The following is a 22,511-nucleotide window of genomic DNA, read 5'->3' as shown; positions in this document are numbered from 1 at the left end:
TATGGAGATATTACATTTAAAAAACATGCAAGAGCCTTACGGCAGTATTTTAATGAAACCCTGTTTAAGTTCCTTTTCATTTGAAATAATTAAAAATTGTCATTAATATAAAATAATAAATTAAAATTGGAATAGCGCTAGAATTAATATCAATTAAAAAGATAACATTTCCTTTTTTATGTGATGAACTTAAACAATCTGCAGAGTGTTATACTGTAAGACAATTTATCATTTCTTAGATAACAATTGCATTGTGCATTTTGTGGCTGACGCCTGGCTGTACCCTCAAACACCCACGTAAACATGGACTTTCTGAGCAAACACAGATGAGTCATTTACAAGGCAAGCAATTCCTGACTGAGCCCAGCACTCAAAGATCTTCAAGAATTAGAAATTTTATAATACTGTATATTCCACTGCTTAGTTTACTACATGCCACCAGTGACTAGCAAATAATTTACCATTACGTTCATAATAGCTGAAGACAGCAGAACCCATAGCTGATCAAATACATGTTTATGTTCAACTTGTCATTTGTGCTTGCAAAGGTTAAAGGTTAACGAAATTATTGCAAATATATTCAATGCTGCATATTAAAACACCACTCAAAATCAAATTTTTGTGAAATTGACTTCAGCTATGAGGACTAGTGCCTCACCCAAACTTCAGTAGTTGATACTATGAAAGACTATTAAAATTACCTGAAACAGAATAATCTAATTGAACAGGACTATTAACACGTTTAACACTAGTACATGGCTGCATACCAATTATATCCCTGTAGAAGTAAAGCCACTTGCCTTTGTTATAGAAAAGACATTTAAATACTCAAGGTTGGCTAGACCGCCAAAATGATAAGAATTATAAATAAGGAAATAAATGCAGTCTACTGATCGTTTGTTGACACGGTTGTAGTGATAATTGTGTGCGGGAATTTGGAGTATGTCTGTAACGTTGAAAGTTATTGTACATTATGTGCAATTATGTTTTTATTCAAAAGTGAGTTCTGTACGCACAGTATAGTGAACCCCGACATGAATTAGAATTATTGCACTTAATTGTACACACGTAGCTGTGCACTGAAAGGAAAAGAAGCAGCCTAATGAACATTTTGAATGGAATGTACACAGAAAATGCTGACGATATTGGACACGACAAATGCTGAATTTTAATAATTTGATAGGAAAAGGCTTGAATTTTTGTTGGGACATGGAGATACCGACAGCTGTAGATAGGGCATCATTGGATATTATGAAGATAATCTGGTTGAAGTTAAGTCAGAAGTGCAAATACGATGCCATATTTACTCGTTTTGAATTTCTTATTGAATATTAATTTAATTTTAATTTTCGACAAAAATCTAGCATTTATTTCTATTTACGCCCATGATTTAGTTCAGTTCAATTCTAAGAGTAACAAGTATACTGTGAGAAATAATTTTTCACCCTTGTCAGATTACCGCATTCCTCTAAGCGCTCCAAGATTCCATTTAAAACTCGTCAGATAAAGGAAAATGTTTAATCTCTTCTAGGCTGTTGGGTATACACGTACATTCATGAAGTTTACGATTTCGCGATTCGTTATGAACAGTGATCATGAATGTGAATGAGCAATACGAGGAAAACTCGCCATCATACAGTTCGCTCTCGTACTGGATCGTACAAAACGCGAGATAGAAGCTTACGAAGAAGTTCATTGCTTGGCGGAGGGGAGAAGCAATAAACGAGCTGATATCGTAGTGTTTAATAGGCTTCTAAAGAATGCCATGATTCTCGACCCAAACATACGGTTTGAAAAGAACTTCCGGCAGGCTGTAGAGTTTAACAAACAGAAGAGGGCCAGTTATCTCTCATGTACACCTCACGTAAGTGAGAGATATAATGCAACTGAGGAAAGGGGCCTCCTTTTCGGTGTTCGTGGGACATCCTTTCTATGGACCAGAAGAATTTACGTCGATTGGGTTCGTGTAGCCGGCAATATAAGGACATCCTATGAGGAAACTTGAAAGATTTTCTTCATATTTTGCACAAACATTTGTCTAATAACGGATACGTTTGTCTGTGTTTGGACAGAAATAGTCTCATAAATTACACTTTGTATTTCGTTTTTATACCCTGGAGCACCTTAAAGGCAAGGCGAGAGCCGTTCTTTATCGGATAAATTAAACAAGAGGTAGAATATTAAAAATGCGTTCTAGTTTTGAACGTTCTTCGTCAGCGCTACAGTAAGCTGTTCGTGTTTAGTAATATGTTCATCCCATTGACCGATTAGAGGAACGAATAATAAATCATATATAATTCTAACTTCAAATCTGTGGAAAGGCTAAATTAAAAGAAATATTTATTACATTTTCGCTAATTATATCCAAACTTAAGAATGCTTTTCTAAAGGGGGATCATAGTACATGAGTAAATATAAGTACACTTCAGAAGTGGTAGAAGGTCAGATATCTGAGGACTCCTCAACAACAAAGAGGTACCAAGGTGATAATTACCTAAGGATCAATTACCATTCTGGAGCATGCTTAAAAGAATTAATGAAGATAATGAAGTAGAATGAGTAATTCCGTAATTTTGTTCTGTGAATAAATCAGTTAGTTTCACTGGAGAATTTATAATTAGCTTCTGCTCTACATCTGAGAATTAACTCAAGGTGATAGAAAGCCTAGACCTAGTGACAGGATGTGTACTACATTCGAGGACATCTTAGGTACCATATCATTTAGATAAAAAAAAATACAGTAATGACTGTAGGAATAATTGGCTTTGACCACATAGGTAAGACATATTATTGCGAAGGATTCCAACATCAGCAGCATCTCGGGAAAGCACAAGTGATGGAATTACTACATGAGTAATCAGTAAAAGATGAAAAAGAGAGATAAGTTCTAGGTCCAATCGAAGTTTGCTCTAAATATATTGTAAAAATGTTATCGGGATTTTTAGAATTAAGACATTTTATAAAGATACGAGGAAGTCAAAGATGAGTTTAAATATTCACTTATTAAGAAAAAATTAATGAAGTCAAGGTATCATTTATCACTGAGAAAAAAGAAATAGGATGTACAGATAATTTTGTGTGCATGCGACGTATTAAATAATTCTCTTTGTAGTGCTTCAAATAATTGACTATTCAATTCACTAATAATAATTTATTGAATTTATGAACGTAAAAGCTTTAGAAAGTAGCTACAATGAATCACTGCTATTTATCGTTACTATTAATGTCAGTCATGTTTATTCGCTTGATGACTGAAGTGTGAAAGAGTTTGGCACATAGTTCTGTTATGTAACGCAATACATCACCTGTCATGTTTTGACCTGATTAATAATAATGATAATAATAATAATAATAACAATAATAATAATAATAATAATAATAATAATAATAATAATAATAATAATAATAATAATAATAATAATAATACTTGTATTTATAGAGAAAATCCGTAGTTAAAATTGCCATTTTATTATACGCACATGCATTTTTTATTGTAGAGTATTTTCTCTCTTGCTCAGATTTGTATCAATGACACTGATACATGTATCGTGGAAGAAAATTTGAGGATTTGGTCCGTGTGACTGGATCTTTGTTTTTCACAGAAGAACCCTAAAGATCCTGGTGTGACAAGATGAAGTAGAAATTTATCTAACCCTCATATGGCTATGGCTCCCTGCACTGTTTCGCTGGAGTGAGTTGGCAGAGTTTATTCTACATTTGTAATGTTCCCCAATTGACCAACAGGAAGACGGTCAATATTCTCATTCTTGTCAGTCACTTTCCTGTTCAGTTTGAATACAAAAAAAAATTGACGTAATTCTAGCCTGTGTAAATTATAATTCATTTGCAAGAACATAGGAGAAGAAATACGATCTAATCTTTTGTATGGGGTAATAACAGCCACGCGTTTGAAACAACGTGTTAACTTTCATACATTGGTACAGCACGTGCATTCCTTTAAAACATAAAGTTAACCAGGGGAATATCAACATAACAAACAGACTCATCCGTGCCCAGTCCATTAACCATGTTTGGGAACTGAAATCTGCAAAATAATTCTTCTCTTCGCGAAGATTTATGACTGATGTTTAGTGAATGTCATCACGATATCTCAGCTGGACAAAATAATTTTAAGTTCTTCCTTGAAATGATAGCATAAGCACTGACTCACATTCAATTTCAACTTTTATTTAAGGTGAAACTGATGAATGTCAGTTTAAAAAACGGATTTCATTGTATTTCTTTTCATTTTCTACTTCAATATTACTAGGCGGAATAAGTGTCAAATGTCTGAATATATCGTAATACATCTACACGGGGAATTTCTTACCAGAAATAGCCATTTTTATTAACTTTTGATGCTCTTCAGATAATCAAAATTCCATCATAAAAAATTGTAGAAGAGATAGCAATTAGAAGAAATATAAAAATATATACATATGTCGTTGAAAGAGACAACAGACACCAATCAAGAAGGAGAGCGTTATGAAGGGAGTCAGTTTGGCATCACAAGCTTGCCATGTTTGGCTCAATTACGTCTAAAATTCAAGGATAGTCACTGACATTGAAGCAATTGCATAGATAGAGGTCTGACAAGAAATATAATGCTGATGCCAGATCTGGTTCATACTAAATGTTAAGTCATGTACATCGCGTACATAAAAATTCAATATAAATATACATTTCATCACGCAAGGTTTCGTTCAAATTACCACCATGTGTCGCTGAGAAGAGAATGGTCCTTTATTCTTGCACTCACTCCTCCCATACTTCCAGATCAGTCTTCTTCTCTAAACTGTATATTCAACAGCCCTGAAAACATGTTTGAAAATTTTTGTGAAAAAGCACACGAAAGATATTTTCAACAACGATATTTTTGGGCACGGATGGGTTTGTTGCGGAGATTACTGTGTACATCACGAAAATAACTTCACAGAGTTCCAAAAATTTCATCCTAACACTTATCAATGACTGCTACGGACTAGCTTGCCTTCTTGTCATTCAGACAGCCCTCACGTATTGACTGCTGAATGACAGGTTGGAGAAAGGCATTACAACAGCTTAAATAATACAGTTCAACATTGGTGGGTATTCTGGACTAGATAAATGTGTTCTAATATAAACTAAGCTAGTGGATTGGATGTAATGCTCAGCTGAGTCTGAATGTTCAATCGTGCACCGAAACATGCAGGTCTTCATCTATTGCAAATAGTTTGCAAGTTCTAAGCAAAAAGGTTTGGGGCACAAGAATCAGAATTACGTACTGTCCCAAAAATTCAGTTTCAGGGTCCATCACTTCATCATGGAATGAGTCAGTCGAAGTTTATTTTATCAAAAGCCATTCATACTTTAGGCTTAAGAATCTATTACAAAATGTCAGCCTTGATATTATACTTGGAGGGGAGAGTGCGGCAGAAGTTCTAACGTACGTTGGAGATCTACGAGACAAAAAAGGTTAAGATCACAGGACTTAAAATAACAGTTCAGTTCGCAGTTCATGTTACTTTAACTCATTCTATAGAAAAACCGCTATTAATGAAGAAACCCTGCTTTTGCGTTAAATGTGAGGAGGGCATTCGAGTCTCTCATCACATGATAATGTCTATGCACACTGGTACTACGATATCACGAGGTCGCCACTGTGAGCAGACAGTCTGTGTCCCTCCTTGCGGCCCCGGGATGCCACCCGCCCCGCGCCGCCGCCGGACGTATTATTGCTGTAGCCGGAGTCGGATCCGAAGGAGGAATCTTGACTGGGCACGGGGAGGGGTCGGAAGGTGGAGAACATCTCAGGCCGGTGGTAATGCTGCTGCTGGAGGTGGTTCAACACGGGCACAGACTCGTACGGGTTGACGAGATGAGTACGAGTTTCCCGAGAGGACGGGACTTGGGGTAAGAGATACGGCAGACGGTGACCGACGCTGGGCACAGCTGGCGGGTGCGCTGGATACAGCTGGAAGAGAGCGTCCAGAAGCAAACCCTCATGGAACTCGCCGCAGTCTTGTGGTAGTGGGGGCCCCTTCGCCCTCCATCCACGGCGCCTCTCCAAGCTGCGAGGCCGTCTTTGCTCCGTGCCACATGTGCGATGAGATTTTGGCGCTCGCGACCCGCGGTTGGTATTGTTCGGGCGGTAGCCTGAAGGCAGAGAGAAGTTGTGCCCATTGGGATTCGACATTTGGAATCGGGTGCGCTCGTCTCCGTCCGAAGAGTGAAGTTCCCTCGGCGTATTCTCGGTTTTGACGACGCCCTGCTCCATGCCAGTGTCACACTCACCAGCAAGACTCAGCTCATCCTCTGCAAACTCGTCCTCACTGCCAGGTGCGGGAGCGCCACCCTCGCTCTCGGGGTCAGAGTCGCCGCGTTCTCCGGACCCTGAAACACCACAACAATGAGTATCAAATCACAAAACAGAATAAGACTCATATCTTTTTAGTTACACCATCCATAAACCATAACTTAGTTAGGCTGTCTTTTCAAAATTTGGAATTCGACCATATGGAGTAAACCGACTTTTTAATAAGAATTACTGAAACAATTTAAAATTATAATAATATAACAATAAGCTTGTTCATTCATAGTCCGATCCCTTGGCTGAATCATCAGCGTTGAGGCGTTCGGTTCAGATGGTCTCTTGTTTGATACCCGCCAAAGTTAATTCATTTGACTCGGGAATGGTTGTTTGTGTTTGTCCCAACACACTACTCTTCATATTCAGACAGAACACTGCACTACCAGGCACCACAGAAACACACAATAGAGAATACATCCGTCCACACAGAGTTGGAGTCAGGAAGGACATTCAGCGGTGAAACAGGGCCAAATACATAAGTGCGTCACAGGGTTGGGGTACGCGGTAGAAGAAGAAGAAGCTTGTTCATTTATAATTGCTCTGACCAAGGACAGCTCATTTCATCGACGAAAATGCGTTGCTTTCTTTTATTGCTAGTGATACTAACACGTACAAGGTTTACGGTGACGCAAGTATGGAAGAGGGATAGGACTGGGAAGGTAGCGGCTGTGGTTTTAACTGAATATTGCACGGAGACGCAATGTTATATGCTTCCACCAGGTCCAGCTTCAGACATTAAAAGAAATAATGCTTTTCCAACTCATATCTCCAGAAAGTCTCATGGACTTTGGTAAAATGGAAAGTGGAAAATAGCTCCTGTATATGTTGTTCAATACATCTATAGCCTCACAGAATGTGTACAGTACGACCTGTTATATTTCATACATATGTAATCGATGTGTCATTGTGCTTCACCGTAAGGAGACAGAGTTACCGGGCGCAATGTACTGAGGTAGGGTTGCATAATACAAGCTGAGGTAGCAACGCTCCAAATATTAGAAAATTCTACTGCGAGCAAATCATTGTGTCATGCCCACAGAGTTGGTCACATTAACCGGCACTACTTTAGGCGATATTTCACGTAATTCATGACTGTCATACTTAGAGACTTCCACATTGCAAAAGCCAAGGATGGAACTGAGACAAGTGAAAGAAAGAACCAAACGTGTTCCAGCTCATTAGAAGATACAGTGCACCATAAATATTCTCCTTCTTCTGATATGTCACCGGTAAAACACCGCTTAGAGTATGGGACCCTACCAGGATTACTTGATACGAGAACTGGAAGAGATCCAAAGGAAGCAGCACGATTTGTTCTGGGTGATTTCCGACAAAAAATTAGTGTTATGAAAATGTTGCAACTTTCGGATGGAATAACCTTAGAGTAAGTGGACGAGCAGCGGTATGTTCCGAGATAGCGTGGCATGACAGTAGCTTCAGTGGAGTTTTTACAGGTAGGAATGATCATAATATGAAGATAAATTGGATTTCAAGAGGGCAAATTGGGGCAAACATTCGTGTATTGAGAGAAATTAGGGATTGGAATAATTCATGAAGGAAAATATTCTATAAATTTCCAAGTTCTTTGAAATCACTAAAGAAAGGACTAGGCAAACAATTTAGGAGTGTCTGCTCAATGGGTGCTATTTCCTCTTCAACAAAAAATTTAGTATTTCGTCCTCATGCATTGCAGTAGTCAAATATTATCGAATGCCATGATCGATCAATCAATCAATCAATCAATCAATCAATCAATCAATCAATCAATCAATCAATCAATCAATCAATCAATCAATCAATCAATCAATCAATCAATCAATCAATCACTACTGATCTGCATTTAGGGCAGTCGCCCAGGTGGCAGATTCCCTATCTGTTGTTTTCCTAGCCTTTTTTAAATGATCGCAAACAAATTGGAAAATTATTGAACATTTCCCTTGGGAAGTTATTCCAATCCCTATCTCCCCTTCCTATAAACGATTATTTGCCCCAATTTGTCCTCTTGAATTCCAACTTTATCTTCATATTGTGATCTTTCCTACTTTTAAAGACACCACTCAAACTTATTCGTCTACTGATGTCCTCCCACGCCATCTCTCCTCTGACAGCTCGGAACATACCATTTAATCGAGCAGCTCGTCTCCTTTCTCCCAAATCTTCCCAGCCCAAACTTTGCAACATTTTTGTAACGCTACTCTTTTGTCAAAAATCACCCAGAACAAATCGAGCTGCTTTTCTTCGGATTTTTTCCAGTTCTTGAATCAAGTAATCCTGGTGAGGGTCCCATACAATGGAACCATACTCTAGTTGGGGTCTTGCCAGAGACTTATATGTTCTCTCCTTTACATGCAATGCAGAGCAGAAAGATGTAATTTCTTTAACGTTGTACCCGATCATGGGTATGTTCCATGTGCCATTTATTTTAATTTTCTTGAGTTTCCCCACAACTTTCGCAAGGTGGAAATAACGCCTCTTGAACACACTCCTCAATTTATATTATTGTTCTTGCGGGGGGGCAGGGGTGAAGCTGCTTCCTGCATAGGTCCTTTGACTTGATTTTCCAGTACAGAACTGACCATCATGATTTGACATGCATAAACATAATCATTAAAACTCTAATAGCTCTTTCTCAAATAATTTTTCAATTGTCAATTTGTCAGTTTGTCAACTAAACATCGAAGTCAACAGTCGGTCAAAAAGTGACCATCTAGAACAATGATGACTTGGCACTCACCCAGGAAACTCATACCACCAGTAAGGAAGAACTCCATAAAAGAGGAATGATCATGGTTACTCTATGATTGGAGCTAGGTGTGATAGCGTTCATGGGGAGGCAAATTATACCCGGAACAATCTAGAACATGTTCTTCATATCACTTCCAGCGCAAACGACAATATGCCTGTAGGAGTCGTGACTGTATAGGATATAACCATAACTAATGTATACAAAACACAAAGAGTCCCATGACCCAGTTTTGTGCTTAAAGCTTCAAATAATCCAGCCATTTTTGCATGCGATTTCAATAGCCACCACGATAATTGGAATTGTGCTGAGAGTGATAACTGTGGTACGCTCTCGTTGAATGGGCTGAAGAACTCAATACACACTTTGTTTTGATGCCAAGGACAGAAGATCATTTGAGAGGGAATCTCATATACGAGGGTTGTAAATAAAGTAGTGGCACAGGAGATCGGATATGTGAGCGGTGAGGTGGCGCTGTTGTCGATAAGCAGTGTCCCGTTGGGATGTGTGGGGTTGAAATGAAGAGTGTCGATTCCACCGCTCTAAGGCATGCTTTCAAACGGTGATCAGCGTTCGTGGATTAACATCGAGGTTCTCCGTGGCCAAAATGCATCCGAATGCTATCGAGGATTACGTGAAGCCTGTGGCGAGAATGCATCACCGTATAGGACGATTGCACGATGGGTCAAGTCATTTCGTTCCCGTCGCAATGAAGTCTTGGAACAGCCTCCGTAATTCGACCTGTTTCCGAAGTTGAAGGCCGCCGATTTCCTGACGTGGCATCTGTACTCCGCGCAGAAGGGCGTTCCGTCACTGTCACGAACAGAGAACGCCTTGCCAACAGTCCCCAAAGGCTTCCCGACATTTAGCCAAATGTAATAGACATTGATGCAAAGTACTGCACTTACTTGTACTTGTTAGTTCTCATTAAATACTGCCAATGCCGAATTTAACTACTGCAGTGCCTCTGGGCCTGAGTCATTTTACACCCCCCCTCCCTATACGCGATAAGACAAAACTGCAAATAGTATTATTTTTATATAATGAATAAACTAATGCAGTAGAATGCATCCAAGGTAAAATATCAAATATTCAATAGTGATAATAATGATAATTTCAACTGCGAGAGCAGACGACTGTCAACTCTGCACAATTCACTACCCTGGCTTTTAAACATTACCATGCAATCACGATGAAAGAGGAAATTCTCATCTTCCGTGTTTCCAGTCACTGAAGCAAGTTGTTGCAAATTGCGATTTCCCTCCAAAGGTTTGCAAGGAGCACAAGAACAGATCATTGGTTGCAGGAATAAACCAGATATTCACGTTTCACAATGTCTCCATTTAAAAGCTTCCTTTCAAACATGCTAATTGTCTGGATAGACTACATCCGCATAGAACTGCAGAAAATGTCCTGATTTTGCTTCACTCCACTTTCAGCACAGTAGTCTCTAGTAACATTATTCATAAGCAAAAAATTATGGTAATCGTTTGGTTTAGAAATACCTTTTCTTGGTCGTCTCCACGTCTCTCGTCGTCACGATTTTCACTTACAGTTCCAACAGCAGACCCATGGAAATATAAGCAAAAGTGGGCGTTTTATGTGCCGTTACCATCATTTTTATTTTCGTTATTGCATGAGAAGTTGAGTTAAAGTTTAGATCCAGTGGTAAACAAGCCTAATTTAGATGTTTGATAGAACAATTCACTTTCCCTGCTCTAATTCTAATCTGCTAATCTGCTATAATTGAGCCACTTGCCGTAATCGTTTTAGACTATGTATCTTGTGCATTTAACGCGAAAAACGCTCAATAAAACTCAAAAGAAAAGAATAGAAATGGCTTCCACTTTCACAGACATCTCCGGAACTCTTGGTATTATGACTTGTGTTGTCTCTAGGTGGCAGTGATTTGCAGCCCAAAGTAATCTCGATACCCGTACGTAGAACCGAGAGGGCCGTGTTTCAATATTGAGGTGGTATCTATAATATTATTACCGACAGTTTTCACATAAACGGAACGAAAATCCCATTATTGTTGTCGGGAGCCTTCGCTTTTGAATACTACGATAGTGCGCGCATTCTAAAAACTCGTTTCGAAACTATTATACCTTTTCGTTTTGGCCACACCATAAATTTGCTGAATGTTGCCATTACTTTATTTACAGCCCTCGTAGTAACCAATCTTGGACTGTCTTTAAAATATGAATTCTATTATCTAGAAGCCTGGAAAGAGGTCTAGGGAGTATGATGTGAAAATTAGCTTTTCCAAAACTAAAGTACCGAGCTAAATAGCTACAGTCGCTTAAGTGCGGCCAGTATCCAGTATTCGGGAGATAGTAGGTTCGAACCCCACTGTCGGCAGCCCTGAAAATGGTTTTCCGTGGTTTCCCATTTTCACACCAGGCAAATGCTGGGGCTGTACCTTAATTAAGGCCACGGCCGCTCCTTCCCCCTCCTACCCCTTCCCTGTCCCATCGTCGCCATAAGACCTATCTGTGTCGGTGCGACGTAAAGCAACTAGCAAAAAAAAAAAGAAACTAAAGTGGTTTAAGTTGGGAAGAGTCCTAAGAGAAGTGAATATCAGGTCGGAATTACAAAACTGGAACAGGTAGATCATTTCAAGTATTTAGGGTGCGTATCCTCGCAGGATTATAGTATAGGAAGTGAAATGGAATCAAGGTGCATCAATGCTACAGTTGCGATCACCGATATTCTGTAAGAAGTACGTTAGCTCCTACACCGACTTTGCAGCACAAAGATGAAGGCTGCGCGGATTCAAGATATCTTACCCAAACGTTGGATGTAACAAACTGAAGGTAGCGAGAACGACTGCTGTTAAAAAACAGGTGGGAATAATGGGAGGAGGGTACTTAGAATGTGATTAAGCTAAGTAAGAAAGTAAACTCGATGGACGAGTGTACGTATGAACCGGGGTCATGAGAAGTGAATGGAGGACGATAGCTTATCTAGGGGAAAAAGGGAATCGTCCATATAGAGCAGGGCCTCTCAAACGCCGAAACTCTCACGCGTGCAGAGCGAGGTGCATAGGCTCTGTGCACTGTGCATCCGTCCCCCTCGGCGGAACTCGACTTGACTCGGATGGTGTCGTGTGCTGAGAGCGACGAAGCGTTTGGTGGTAGACGACGTGTTTATCAGTGAAATGGATACGCGCACGACAACAACATAATAATGGAGCAACCTGTTTCGAAGAAAGCAAAGACTGCCGAAAGTCCATTTCAATCGAAATGGGAACTTTCGTTCTTTTTTATTTTTTTGTCTGTCGTGACGATAACGCCAAATGCTTAATCTGTGGGACGATAATTACGTGCGTAAGAAAATCGTCTATTGAAAGACACTACAACAGACTACATTCGGAAAATTATTGTGAAATCATACGAGACGCCAGAGAGAAAGAATTAAGGAAGTTGCAACATCTTGAAGAAGAGCATTCTATATCCACAAATGAGGTTTGTTCCAGTACTGTAGCATTTTCAGTTTGGTTACGGGTTCTGCATTTTTTTAAAATTATGTTTACATTCCTCTCAAACATGTATCTGTATTTCTAATTCACTTCTTTAATATATCTAATTTAGGGCGAGGAAGATGAAGGGTGTAGTGACGCTGCTCTTAGAGCTATATGATTTTTCACGAGAGTTTAATCCTGATGTAAACAAGGCATGTCCACGCCTCAGCCAAAGAAAGAGTTGTGATTCGCTGAGCGTGTAGTATCGACCTCCGCCCCGTGAACGTCTCGTGTTCGGACATACAGTGCTGCGCATATGACCTAAAATAGACGAGGAACAATTTTTTGAGCTATGTGAAACTAAACGGAGGGGTTTGAAGGGACATCTACTGCTGAAGATTAGGGCCTACGTTATTTATTTATTTATTTATTCGTTTCTGAATATTAAAGAAAGCTATCGTAGGCTAGAGCACAACATTTCCCTGCCTTTCTAAACTCTGTCCGCATGTTATGAACCGAACTAGCCGACACACCACACAACTCTGCACTTAGTTTCTCTACCTCTTTTACGGCTAAACCTGGATTCCCTTATTTTATTAAAAACATTCATAACGCACTGCCTGTGGTCACTTCTGAGCGGTTTTCCTCTTTTGTACTTCACTACACGGGATGCTCCTACCTCTTGCTCCATTTCTCTCACTATGAATACTGACACTGACAGCTGCTGCAAGATGCAACACCTTCTTATCTCCACGCTGTACAGCTTGGGACTTTCCCTCACTATGAGAAGACTTCCTGCATTACACCACGCCTTATGCCTTCATATCTCGTTATTTAATCACTGTTTTATTTTAAAAATATATATAGATATATACCGGTATATATGACAACCTTATTTTAATTTGATTACGTACTCTCTCAGACTATCTGAATGTAATAAGCTAAGATAAAATTAAATTAATGCGACGTACTAATTTCCTTCGAGTTCGCATACAGTCGAGTTAGTGCGACGGTTGCTTCTCCAATCAACTACGTCTATGTCCACGTGCAAAGCCAATGTGCTCCGCCTATTTGTTTACATCAGGATTAAACTCTCGTGAAAAATCATATAGTTATAAAGTTGCTTTACGGCTAGCAAGAGCTGGGAAGCCGTTTATGGAAGGGCCACTAATAAAGAGTATTTTGTTGGACGTAGTAGAGACAATGAACCCTACATTAGCTCCAGCATACAGCAGAATACCACTGTCCAGTATGACAATAACTCGACGAATCAGCAACATTGTAGCCAAAACTCAAGACTTCTTAGCGTATTCCATTGCACTTGATGAGTCAACCTTTATTAGCGACACATCCCAGCTAGCCATTTTTTTGCGTGGCGTAGACGACGACCTGCGTGTAACGGAAGAGCTCCTAGATATGATTTCAATAAAGGACACTACTACAGGTGCGGATATTTTAGAGACGCGGTCGAAATGGCAGCTGAAGGAATAGGACTCACTTGGGAAAAGCTATTTTCCGTGACAACAGACGGGGCGCCAGCAATGCGCGGTAAAGTATAAAAGGGTTCACTGGTTTACTGCGGAAAAAGCTTAATATGCGGAATTTGCCATCCATTCATTGTTTTGCTCACCAAGAGGCTCCTTGTACAAAAGTTATCGGTCTTCAAGACGTGATGAACGTAGTTGTGCGTATCGTGAACTATATTAGTTCTCACGGGCTCACTCATCGCCAATTCAAAGAATTTTTAGTTTCACTTGAGGAAGCGTATCTCGATATCCCCTACCATACAGAGGTACGGTTGTTAAGCAAGGGAAAGGTGATTTTACGATTTTTTCGAATACGCCACGCTGTTGCTGAGTTTTTGGTGGAAAAAGGATGTCCAGAGCCACTTTTACATGACCCTGAATGGGCAGCTGACTTAGGATTTTTAGCAGATATTATGGCTCTTCTAAATGATCTAAGTCTGAAACTCAAAAAAAAAAAAAAGATACAATCATCTAATCAACGACATGGTCAGCAAGATTAAGGCTTTCCAACAGGAACTTCAACTCCTAAAACACAACCTTTGGGAAAAAAATACGGAACACCTCCCTGAGCTAGGTAAGCGATATATATACATATTATAATCTTTGATAAATACTCTAGGTTTTACAATGTGGTTTACTCAAAACGTTACTATGGTTTTGCTTGACAACATCTGTGCGGGAAGGAGCACGCTTTGAAAAGTACGAAGAGGTGCTACAATCCCTTGAAAACGAGTTTAGCGACCGATTCCAGGTAAAGTACCAGTATACCGTCAACTGTAAAAAAAGTAGATGATTGTAAGTGTACAAGCGTAACATGCAATTAGAAAACATTCGTCCACAATACCTCTTTATGTAAATATGTCCCTTTTGGTACTCCAGAGTAATTTCATATATTAAAAACATAACTTTTATCTTTAAAAAGTGTGTTTCTCGTTACAGGATATTACTGACCTGCAGCCAATGATTGATGTTTTCGTAAAGCCCTTTTCGGTAGCAGTTGAAAGTGTATCTCCTGATTTGCAATTTGAATTAATAGATTTGCAAAACGATGATCGTCAAAAAGATTTGTTTTTCCATACAAAGACTTTGCCCGAATTCTACCAGAATTTGTCGAAGGAAGATTTTCCTAAGCTACATCGAGAAGCAGCTATTTCTATGTTTGGTTCCACATGTATATGTGAAAGGTTTTTTTCTGTTTTGACTTGTACGAAAACTAGATTGCGTGCGAGTATTTCTGATTGTAATTTAAAGAACGCTCTCAGAATTGCTGTCAGCCGATCCCTTATTCCAGACATTACTGGTATAATTGCAAGGAAAAAGGAAAAGAAGAGCTAGAGAAGGACACTACTCAAACCAAACGTAATCTACAGAATATGCCGACAAATATCCAGCATGCCGTGCACCACCTGTAAAGTTGTTTAGTACCCTGGTCCAGCGCCTTTCGGAAATGGGACCCTCGAACTAAACTGAAAGAAGAGGTTTTTTTAATAACACTGGTAACCTTGTCCCATACAACTGAGCGTCTCCGCTCACCACAGGTAAACATTTCGCAGTGGGGGAGAAACAGCAGTGAAGGTGAGGAACGCGGAAACAGACCGAACGGGTGAGGCAGGTGTAGGAAAAGAGGAATGGGGGATCTGCACTCTGGTCAACCAAGCGAAGTCGTCTTTTGCACCGTGCACAGTGCATGCACCACGCGCATGCACCCTGAGAGGCCCTGATTATAGAGTAAGATGAGCAGAGGAAGGCCAAGGCGACGAGGTTACACCGGATTTATAAGTATTTACTGATAAGAGGAATGGAACTAAGTTGAACATAGAGGAATATAGAGACGCGTAGTTGTGTCACAAAGGCATGCAGACTGAACACTGAAAGCCATAACAGTTTAGAAAGGAAGACGTAAAAGCTATTCATTTTACTATTCTGGGTGCAAGGTGGTGTTCTGCATGATGAATGCTATTAACTTTACACTGCACCGATTCGGGATCTGCTGAAAGCATGACGAGTGCTATCAGCTTTACAACACACCAACTCGTGATGTGCTGAAAGCATGACAAGTGCTATTAGCTTTACACCGCACCGACTCGTGATCTGCTGAAAGCATGACAAGTGCTATCAGCTTTACACCGCACCGACTCGTGATGTGCTGAAAGCATGACAAGTGCTATCAGCTTTACACCGCACCGACTCGTGATCTGCTGAAAGCATGACAAGTGCTATTAGCTTTACACCGCACCGACTCGTGATCTGCTGAAAGCATGACAAGTGCTATTAGCTTTACACCGCACCGACTCGTGATGTGCTGAAAGCATGACAAGTGCTATCAGCTTTACACCGCACCGACTCGTGATCTGCTGAAAGCATGTCGAGTGCTATCAGCTTTACACCGCACCGACTCGTGATCTGCTGAAAGCATGACAAGTGCTATTAGCTTTACACCGGACCGACTCGTGATCTGCTGAAAGCATGACAAGTGCTATTAGCTTTACACCGCACCGACTCGTGATCTGCTGAAAGCATGACAAGTGCTATTAGCTTTACACCGCACCGACTCGTGATCTGCTGAAAGCATGACAAGTGCTATTAGCTTTACACCGCACCGACTCGTGATCTGCTGAAAGCATGACAAGTGCTATTAGCTTTACACCGCACCGACTCGTGATCTGCTGAAAGCATGTCGAGTGCTATCAGCTTTACACCGCCGCACCGACTCGTGATGTGCTGAACGCATGACAAGTGCTATTAGTTTTACGCCACACCGACTCGCGTTGTGCTGAAAGCACGACGAGTGCTATTAGCGTTATACCATACCGATTCGTGTTGTGCTGAAAGCATGACGAGTGCTATTAGCTTTACACCACACCAACTTGTGTTGTGCTGAAAGCATTACCAGTGCTATCAGCTGTACACCACACCAACTTGTGTTGTGCTGAAAGCATTACCAGTGCTATCAGCTGTACACCACACCGACTCGTGTTGTGCTGAAAGCATGTCGAGTGCTATTAGTTTAACGTCGCACCGACTCGTGTTGTGCTGAAAGCATGACGAGTGCTATTAGCTTTACACCACACCAACTTGTGTTGTGCTGAAAGCATTACCAGTGCTATCAGCTGTACACCACACCAACTTGTGTTGTGCTGAAAGCATTACCAGTGCTATCAGCTGTACACCACACCGACTCGTGTTGTGCTGAAAGCATGTCGAGTGCTATTAGTTTAACGTCGCACCGACTCGTGTTGTGCTGAAAGCACGACGAGTGCTATTAGCTTTACACCACACCGACTCGTGTTGTGCTGAAAGCATGGCGAGTGCTATTAGTTTTACATCTCACCGACTCGTGCTATGCTGAAAGCATGACGGGTGCTAACAGCTTTACACCACACCGACTCGTGTTGTGCTGAAAGCATGGCGAGTACTATTAGCTTTACATCTCACCGACTCGTGTTGTGCTGAAAGCATGGCGAGTACTATTAGCTTTACATCTCACCGACTCGTGCTATGCTGAAAGCATGACGGGTGCTAACAGCTTTACACCACACCGACTCGTGTTGTGCTGAAAGCATGGCGAGTACTATTAGTTTTACATCTCACCGACTCGTGTTGTGCTGAAAGCATGGCGAGTGCTATTAGTTTTACATCTCACCGACTCGTGTAGTGCTGAAAGCATGACCAGTGCTATTAGTTTAACGTCGCACCGACTCGTGTAGTGCTGAAAGCATGACCAGTGCTATTAGTTTAACGTCGCACCGACTCGTGTAGTGCTGAAAGCACGACGAGTACTATTAGCTTTACACCACATCGACTCGTGTTGTGCTGAAAGCATGGCGAGTACTATTAGCTTTACACCACATCGACTCGTGTTGTGCTGAAAGCACGACGAGTACTATTAGCTTTACACCACATCGACTCGTGTTGTGCTGAAAGCATGGCGAGTGCTATTAGTTTTACATCTCACCGACTCGTGTTGTGCTGAAAGCATGGCAAGTGATATTAGCTTTACACCACACCGACTCGTGCTATGCTGAAAGCATGACGGGTGCTAACAGCTTTACACCACACCGACTCGTGTTGTGCTGAAATCATGGCAAGTGCTATTAGCTTTATACCACACCGACTCGCGTCGTGCTGAAAGCATGGCAAGTGCTATTAGCTTTACACCACACCGACTAGCGTCGTGCTGAAAGCATGGCAAGTGCTATTAGCTTTACACCACACCGACTCCTGTTGTGCTGAAAGCGTGACGAGTGCTATTAATTTTACGTCACACCGACTCGTGTTGTTCTGAAAGCATGACGAGTGCTATTAGCTTTACGTCACACCAGACTCGTGTTGTGCTGAATGCATGACGAGTGCTATTAGCTTTACGTCACACCAGACTCGTGTTGTTCTGAAAGCATGACGAGTGCTATTAGCTTTACGTCACACCAGACTCGTGTTGTGCTGAATGCATGACGAGTGCTATTAGTTTTACAACACACCGACTCGTGTTGTGCTGAAAGCATGGCGAGTGCTATTAATTTTACGTCACACCGACTCGTGTTGTTCTGAAAGCATGACGAGTGCTATTAGCTTTACGTCACACCAGACTCGTGTTGTGCTGAATGCATGACGAGTGCTATTAGTTTTACGTCACACCGACTCGTGTTGTGCTGAAACCATGACGAGTGCTATTAGCTTTACGTCACACCGACTCGTGTTGTTCTGAAAGCATGGCGAGTGCTATTAGCTTTACGTCACACCGACTCGTGTTGTGCTGAAAGCATGACGAGTGCTATTAGCTTTACGTCACACCAGACTCGTGTTGTTCTGAAAGCATGGCGAGTGCTAATAGTTTTACGTCACACCGACTCGTGTTGTGCTGAAAGCATGGCGAGTGCTAATAGTTTTACGTCACACCGACTCGTGTTGTGCTGAAAGCATGGCGAGTGCTATTAGCTTTACGTCACACCGACTCGTGTTGTGCTGAAAGCATGGCGAGTGCTAATAGTTTTACGTCACACCGACTCGTGTTGTGCTGAAAGCATGGCGAGTGCTAATAGTTTTACGTCACACCGACTCGTGTTGTGCTGAAAGCATGGCGAGTGCTATTAGCTTTACGTCACACCGACTCGTGTTGTGCTGAAAGCATGGCGAGTGCTATTAATTTTACGTCACACCGACTCGTGTTGTGCTGAAAGCATGGCGAGTGCTATTAGTTTTACGTCACACCGACTCGTGTTGTGCTGAAAGCATGGCGAGTGCTATTAATTTTACGTCACACCGACTCGTGTTGTGCTGAAAGCATGGCGAGTGCTATTAATTTTACGTCACACCGACTCGTGTTGTGCTGAAAGCATGGCGAGTGCTATTAGTTTTACGTCACACCGACTCGTGTTGTGCTGAAACCATGACGAGTGCTATTAGCTTTACGTCACACCAGACTCGTGTTGTTCTGAAAGCATGGCGAGTGCTATTAGTTTTACGTCACACCGACTCGTGTTGTGCTGAAACCATGACGAGTGCTATTAGCTTTACGTCACACCAGACTCGTGTTGTTCTGAAAGCATGGCAAGTGCTATTAGCTTTACACCACACCGACTCGTGTTGTGCTGAAACCATGACGAGTGCTATTAGCTTTACGTCACACCGACTCGTGTTGTGCTGAAAGCATGGCGAGTGCTAATAGTTTTACGTCACACCGACTCGTGTTGTGCTGAAACCATGACGAGTGCTATTAGCTTTACACCACACCAACTCAAAGATTTCACTGCGACGATGCGATATGAGTAGACTAGGACTAGTAGGGAAGCTACCGTGGCCTTAATTAAGTTCCCTTTGCCTAGAGTGAAGATGGCAAACCACGGAAAGCCATCTTCAGGCCTGCCGATGGTGAGGGTTCCCATCCACCAACTCCCGAATGTAAGAGCTAGCTGATACGAATCGCGTAGGCAACTCGCTCGGTCAAACAGTATCACTAATCCTATTGTCCGACTCGATGGCTGAACGGTCAGCGTACTGGCCTTCGGTTCCGAGGGTCCTGGGTTCGATTCCCGGCCGGGTCGGGGATTTTAACCTTAATTGGTTAATTCCAATGGCACGGGGGCTGGGTGTATGTGTTGTCTTCATCATAATTTCATCCTCATCATGACGCGCAGGTCGCCTACGGGTCAAATAGAAAGACCTGCCCCTGGCGAGCCGAACCCTTTCTGGGATATCCCGGCACTAAAAGCCATACGACATTTCATTTTTACTAATCCTATTCATCTTGACATTTCTATCCAAGAAACCTGAAAGTGTTTCCTGTTTTACGTCCCTCTGATCCAGGAATTGTTTGTTAATACAAACGTACTTACTGCAGACATGAAGATAACCATGGTACAAAAAGCTCATGGCGTTCCGAACTCAAATATGTTGACCACCTTGTGGCATTGTATTATTTTCTACAATAGCTGTTCGATGTTCCCACACAGACTCAACAATTCCCGTTTGAAGTCCCGAAGATGGACTTCCATGGTTTCCCATTTTCACTTCAGGCAAATATAACTTAATTAAGACCACTGCCACTTCCCTACCATTCTTAGCCCAATCGCATACCATCGTCGCCGTTAAACCTTTCAGTAGGTGCGATTCGCGCGTTCGTATAGCCACTTATGGATCTGTTCGTATTGATATAATTGCTTCATTAATTCATCACCGAGTAGCTCCATGGCTAAATGGTTAGCGTGCTGGCCTTTGCTCACAGGGGTCCCGGGTTCGAGTCCTGGCAGGGTCGGGAAATTTAACCATCATTGGTTAATTTCCCTGGCACGGGGGCCGGGTGTATGTGTTGTCTTCATCATCATTTCATCCTCATCACGACGCGCAGGTCGCTTACGGGAGTCAAATCAAAAGACCTGCACCTGGCGAGCCGAACCCATCCTAGGATCTCCCGGCACTCAAAGCCATACGACATTTCATTTCATTTATTACCGAGTACGCCTTCCACGTCAAGTTCATAGAGGACTCTATAATACCGTACTCCATTAAAATCTAAATTATTAAATTCAGGAGAACGAGCTGGCCAATTAGAGGATCCACTCCCTCCTATCTAACACAATACTGAAGTACAGAGTGAGTCGAAAGTGAAGTTCCTCTTCTCGCCTTTAAGGAAACTGTGTACAGCTGAATGAAGGAAGACGCAGCACATGCGGGGATAGGACGCCGATCATGCCCAACGCTGTGGTGAAATTGACACCGCGAATTATCGATGGATCTCTTACTGCGATGGGTTACAAGCAATTGCTTGAAGAAAACGTAATCCGAAGCATTTTAAAGGAAGCTGACAATTTCCGTGCAATTTTTCAACAAGACGTTACTCTCCTCATTATGGGTTAATTGTCCATGAGTCTCCGAAAACCATAAAATTTTTTGTTTTTTTGTTTGCTAGGGGCTTATTTCGCGCCGACACAGATAGGTCTTATGGCGACGATGGGATAGGAAAGGCCTAGGAGTTGGAAGGAAGCGGCCGTGGCCTTAATTAAGGTACAGCCCCAGCATTTGCCTGGTGTGAAAATGGGAAACCACGGAAAACCATTTTCAGGGCTGCCGATAGTGGGATTCGAACCTACTATCTCCCGGATGCAAGCTCACAGCCGCGCGCCTCTACGCGCACGGCCAACTCGCCCGGTCCATAAAATTTTAACTTCTTTTACAAGTTGTTTTACGTCGCACTGACACACTTAGGTCTTATGGCGACGAGTGGTAAGGAGGTGGCCGTGAGCTTAATTAAGGTACAGCCCCAGCATTTGCCTGCTGTGGAAATGGGAAACCATGGAAAACCACCTTCAGGGACACCGACAGTGCGTTTCGAACCCACTATCTCCCGAATAATGGATACTGTCCGAACTTAAGCGACTGTAGCTATCGAGCTTGGTAAAAAACTTGTATTTAGAGGGACGTGAAACTAATAACAGTTTCCTGACACGTGGATTGGTCACCGTGGTCCCGCTGAGTGGTAACCGCGGTCCACGGATAAATCCACGGATTTATTTCACCGTTTATTTCTTTCAAACCTTCTGTTATTGAATACCTAGGATATCATTTGAAATTTTAACTTCGTAATTCAAACGGTTCCATATAAATGCATATTTTTGTCGCCATTCCTAACCCAGAGTCAAAACCCCCTGGGGGTGTATTGTTATAAGTCCAGTTCTTATTTTTATCCCCATAAAAATAATTCAACCCCTTTTACACCCCCATAAGTTAATTCCACCCCCACCGCACCCCTCCGGCAACAAAATACTTGTATCTTTATTTTTAAAGGGGATTCAAAATAACAATTTTCTCGCCCGCAACATCCTTCGTTTTCGAGATATAAGTATCCTCAAACAAAGAATTCAACTCGTTTTTTAATTCATTTATTCCCCTCCCCTCTCTTGATTGGATGTTCCGAAAACAAAAGAACACGTGCTT

General features: G+C 41.7%; 1 protein-coding gene across 1 annotated transcript in view; it reads right to left on the bottom strand.

Annotated features, from left to right (window-relative positions):
* Positions 1-3,908: 3,908 nt before the first annotated feature.
* pxb overlaps positions 3,909-22,511 on the bottom strand; it is a 281,818-nt gene continuing 263,215 nt past the window's right edge. Inside the window, exon 6 of the mRNA XM_067142350.2 lies at positions 3,909-6,372. Coding sequence (XP_066998451.2) covers positions 5,618-6,372 — 755 coding nt within the window. The 3' untranslated portion in view covers positions 3,909-5,617. The remainder of the gene's footprint in view (positions 6,373-22,511) is intronic.

This window comes from Anabrus simplex, chromosome 2 (assembly GCF_040414725.1).
Source record: "Anabrus simplex isolate iqAnaSimp1 chromosome 2, ASM4041472v1, whole genome shotgun sequence".
NCBI lineage: Eukaryota > Metazoa > Arthropoda > Insecta > Orthoptera > Tettigoniidae > Anabrus > Anabrus simplex.
Note: the sequence above shows the minus strand (reverse complement) of the source record. Positions and strands in the feature narration are given on the sequence as shown.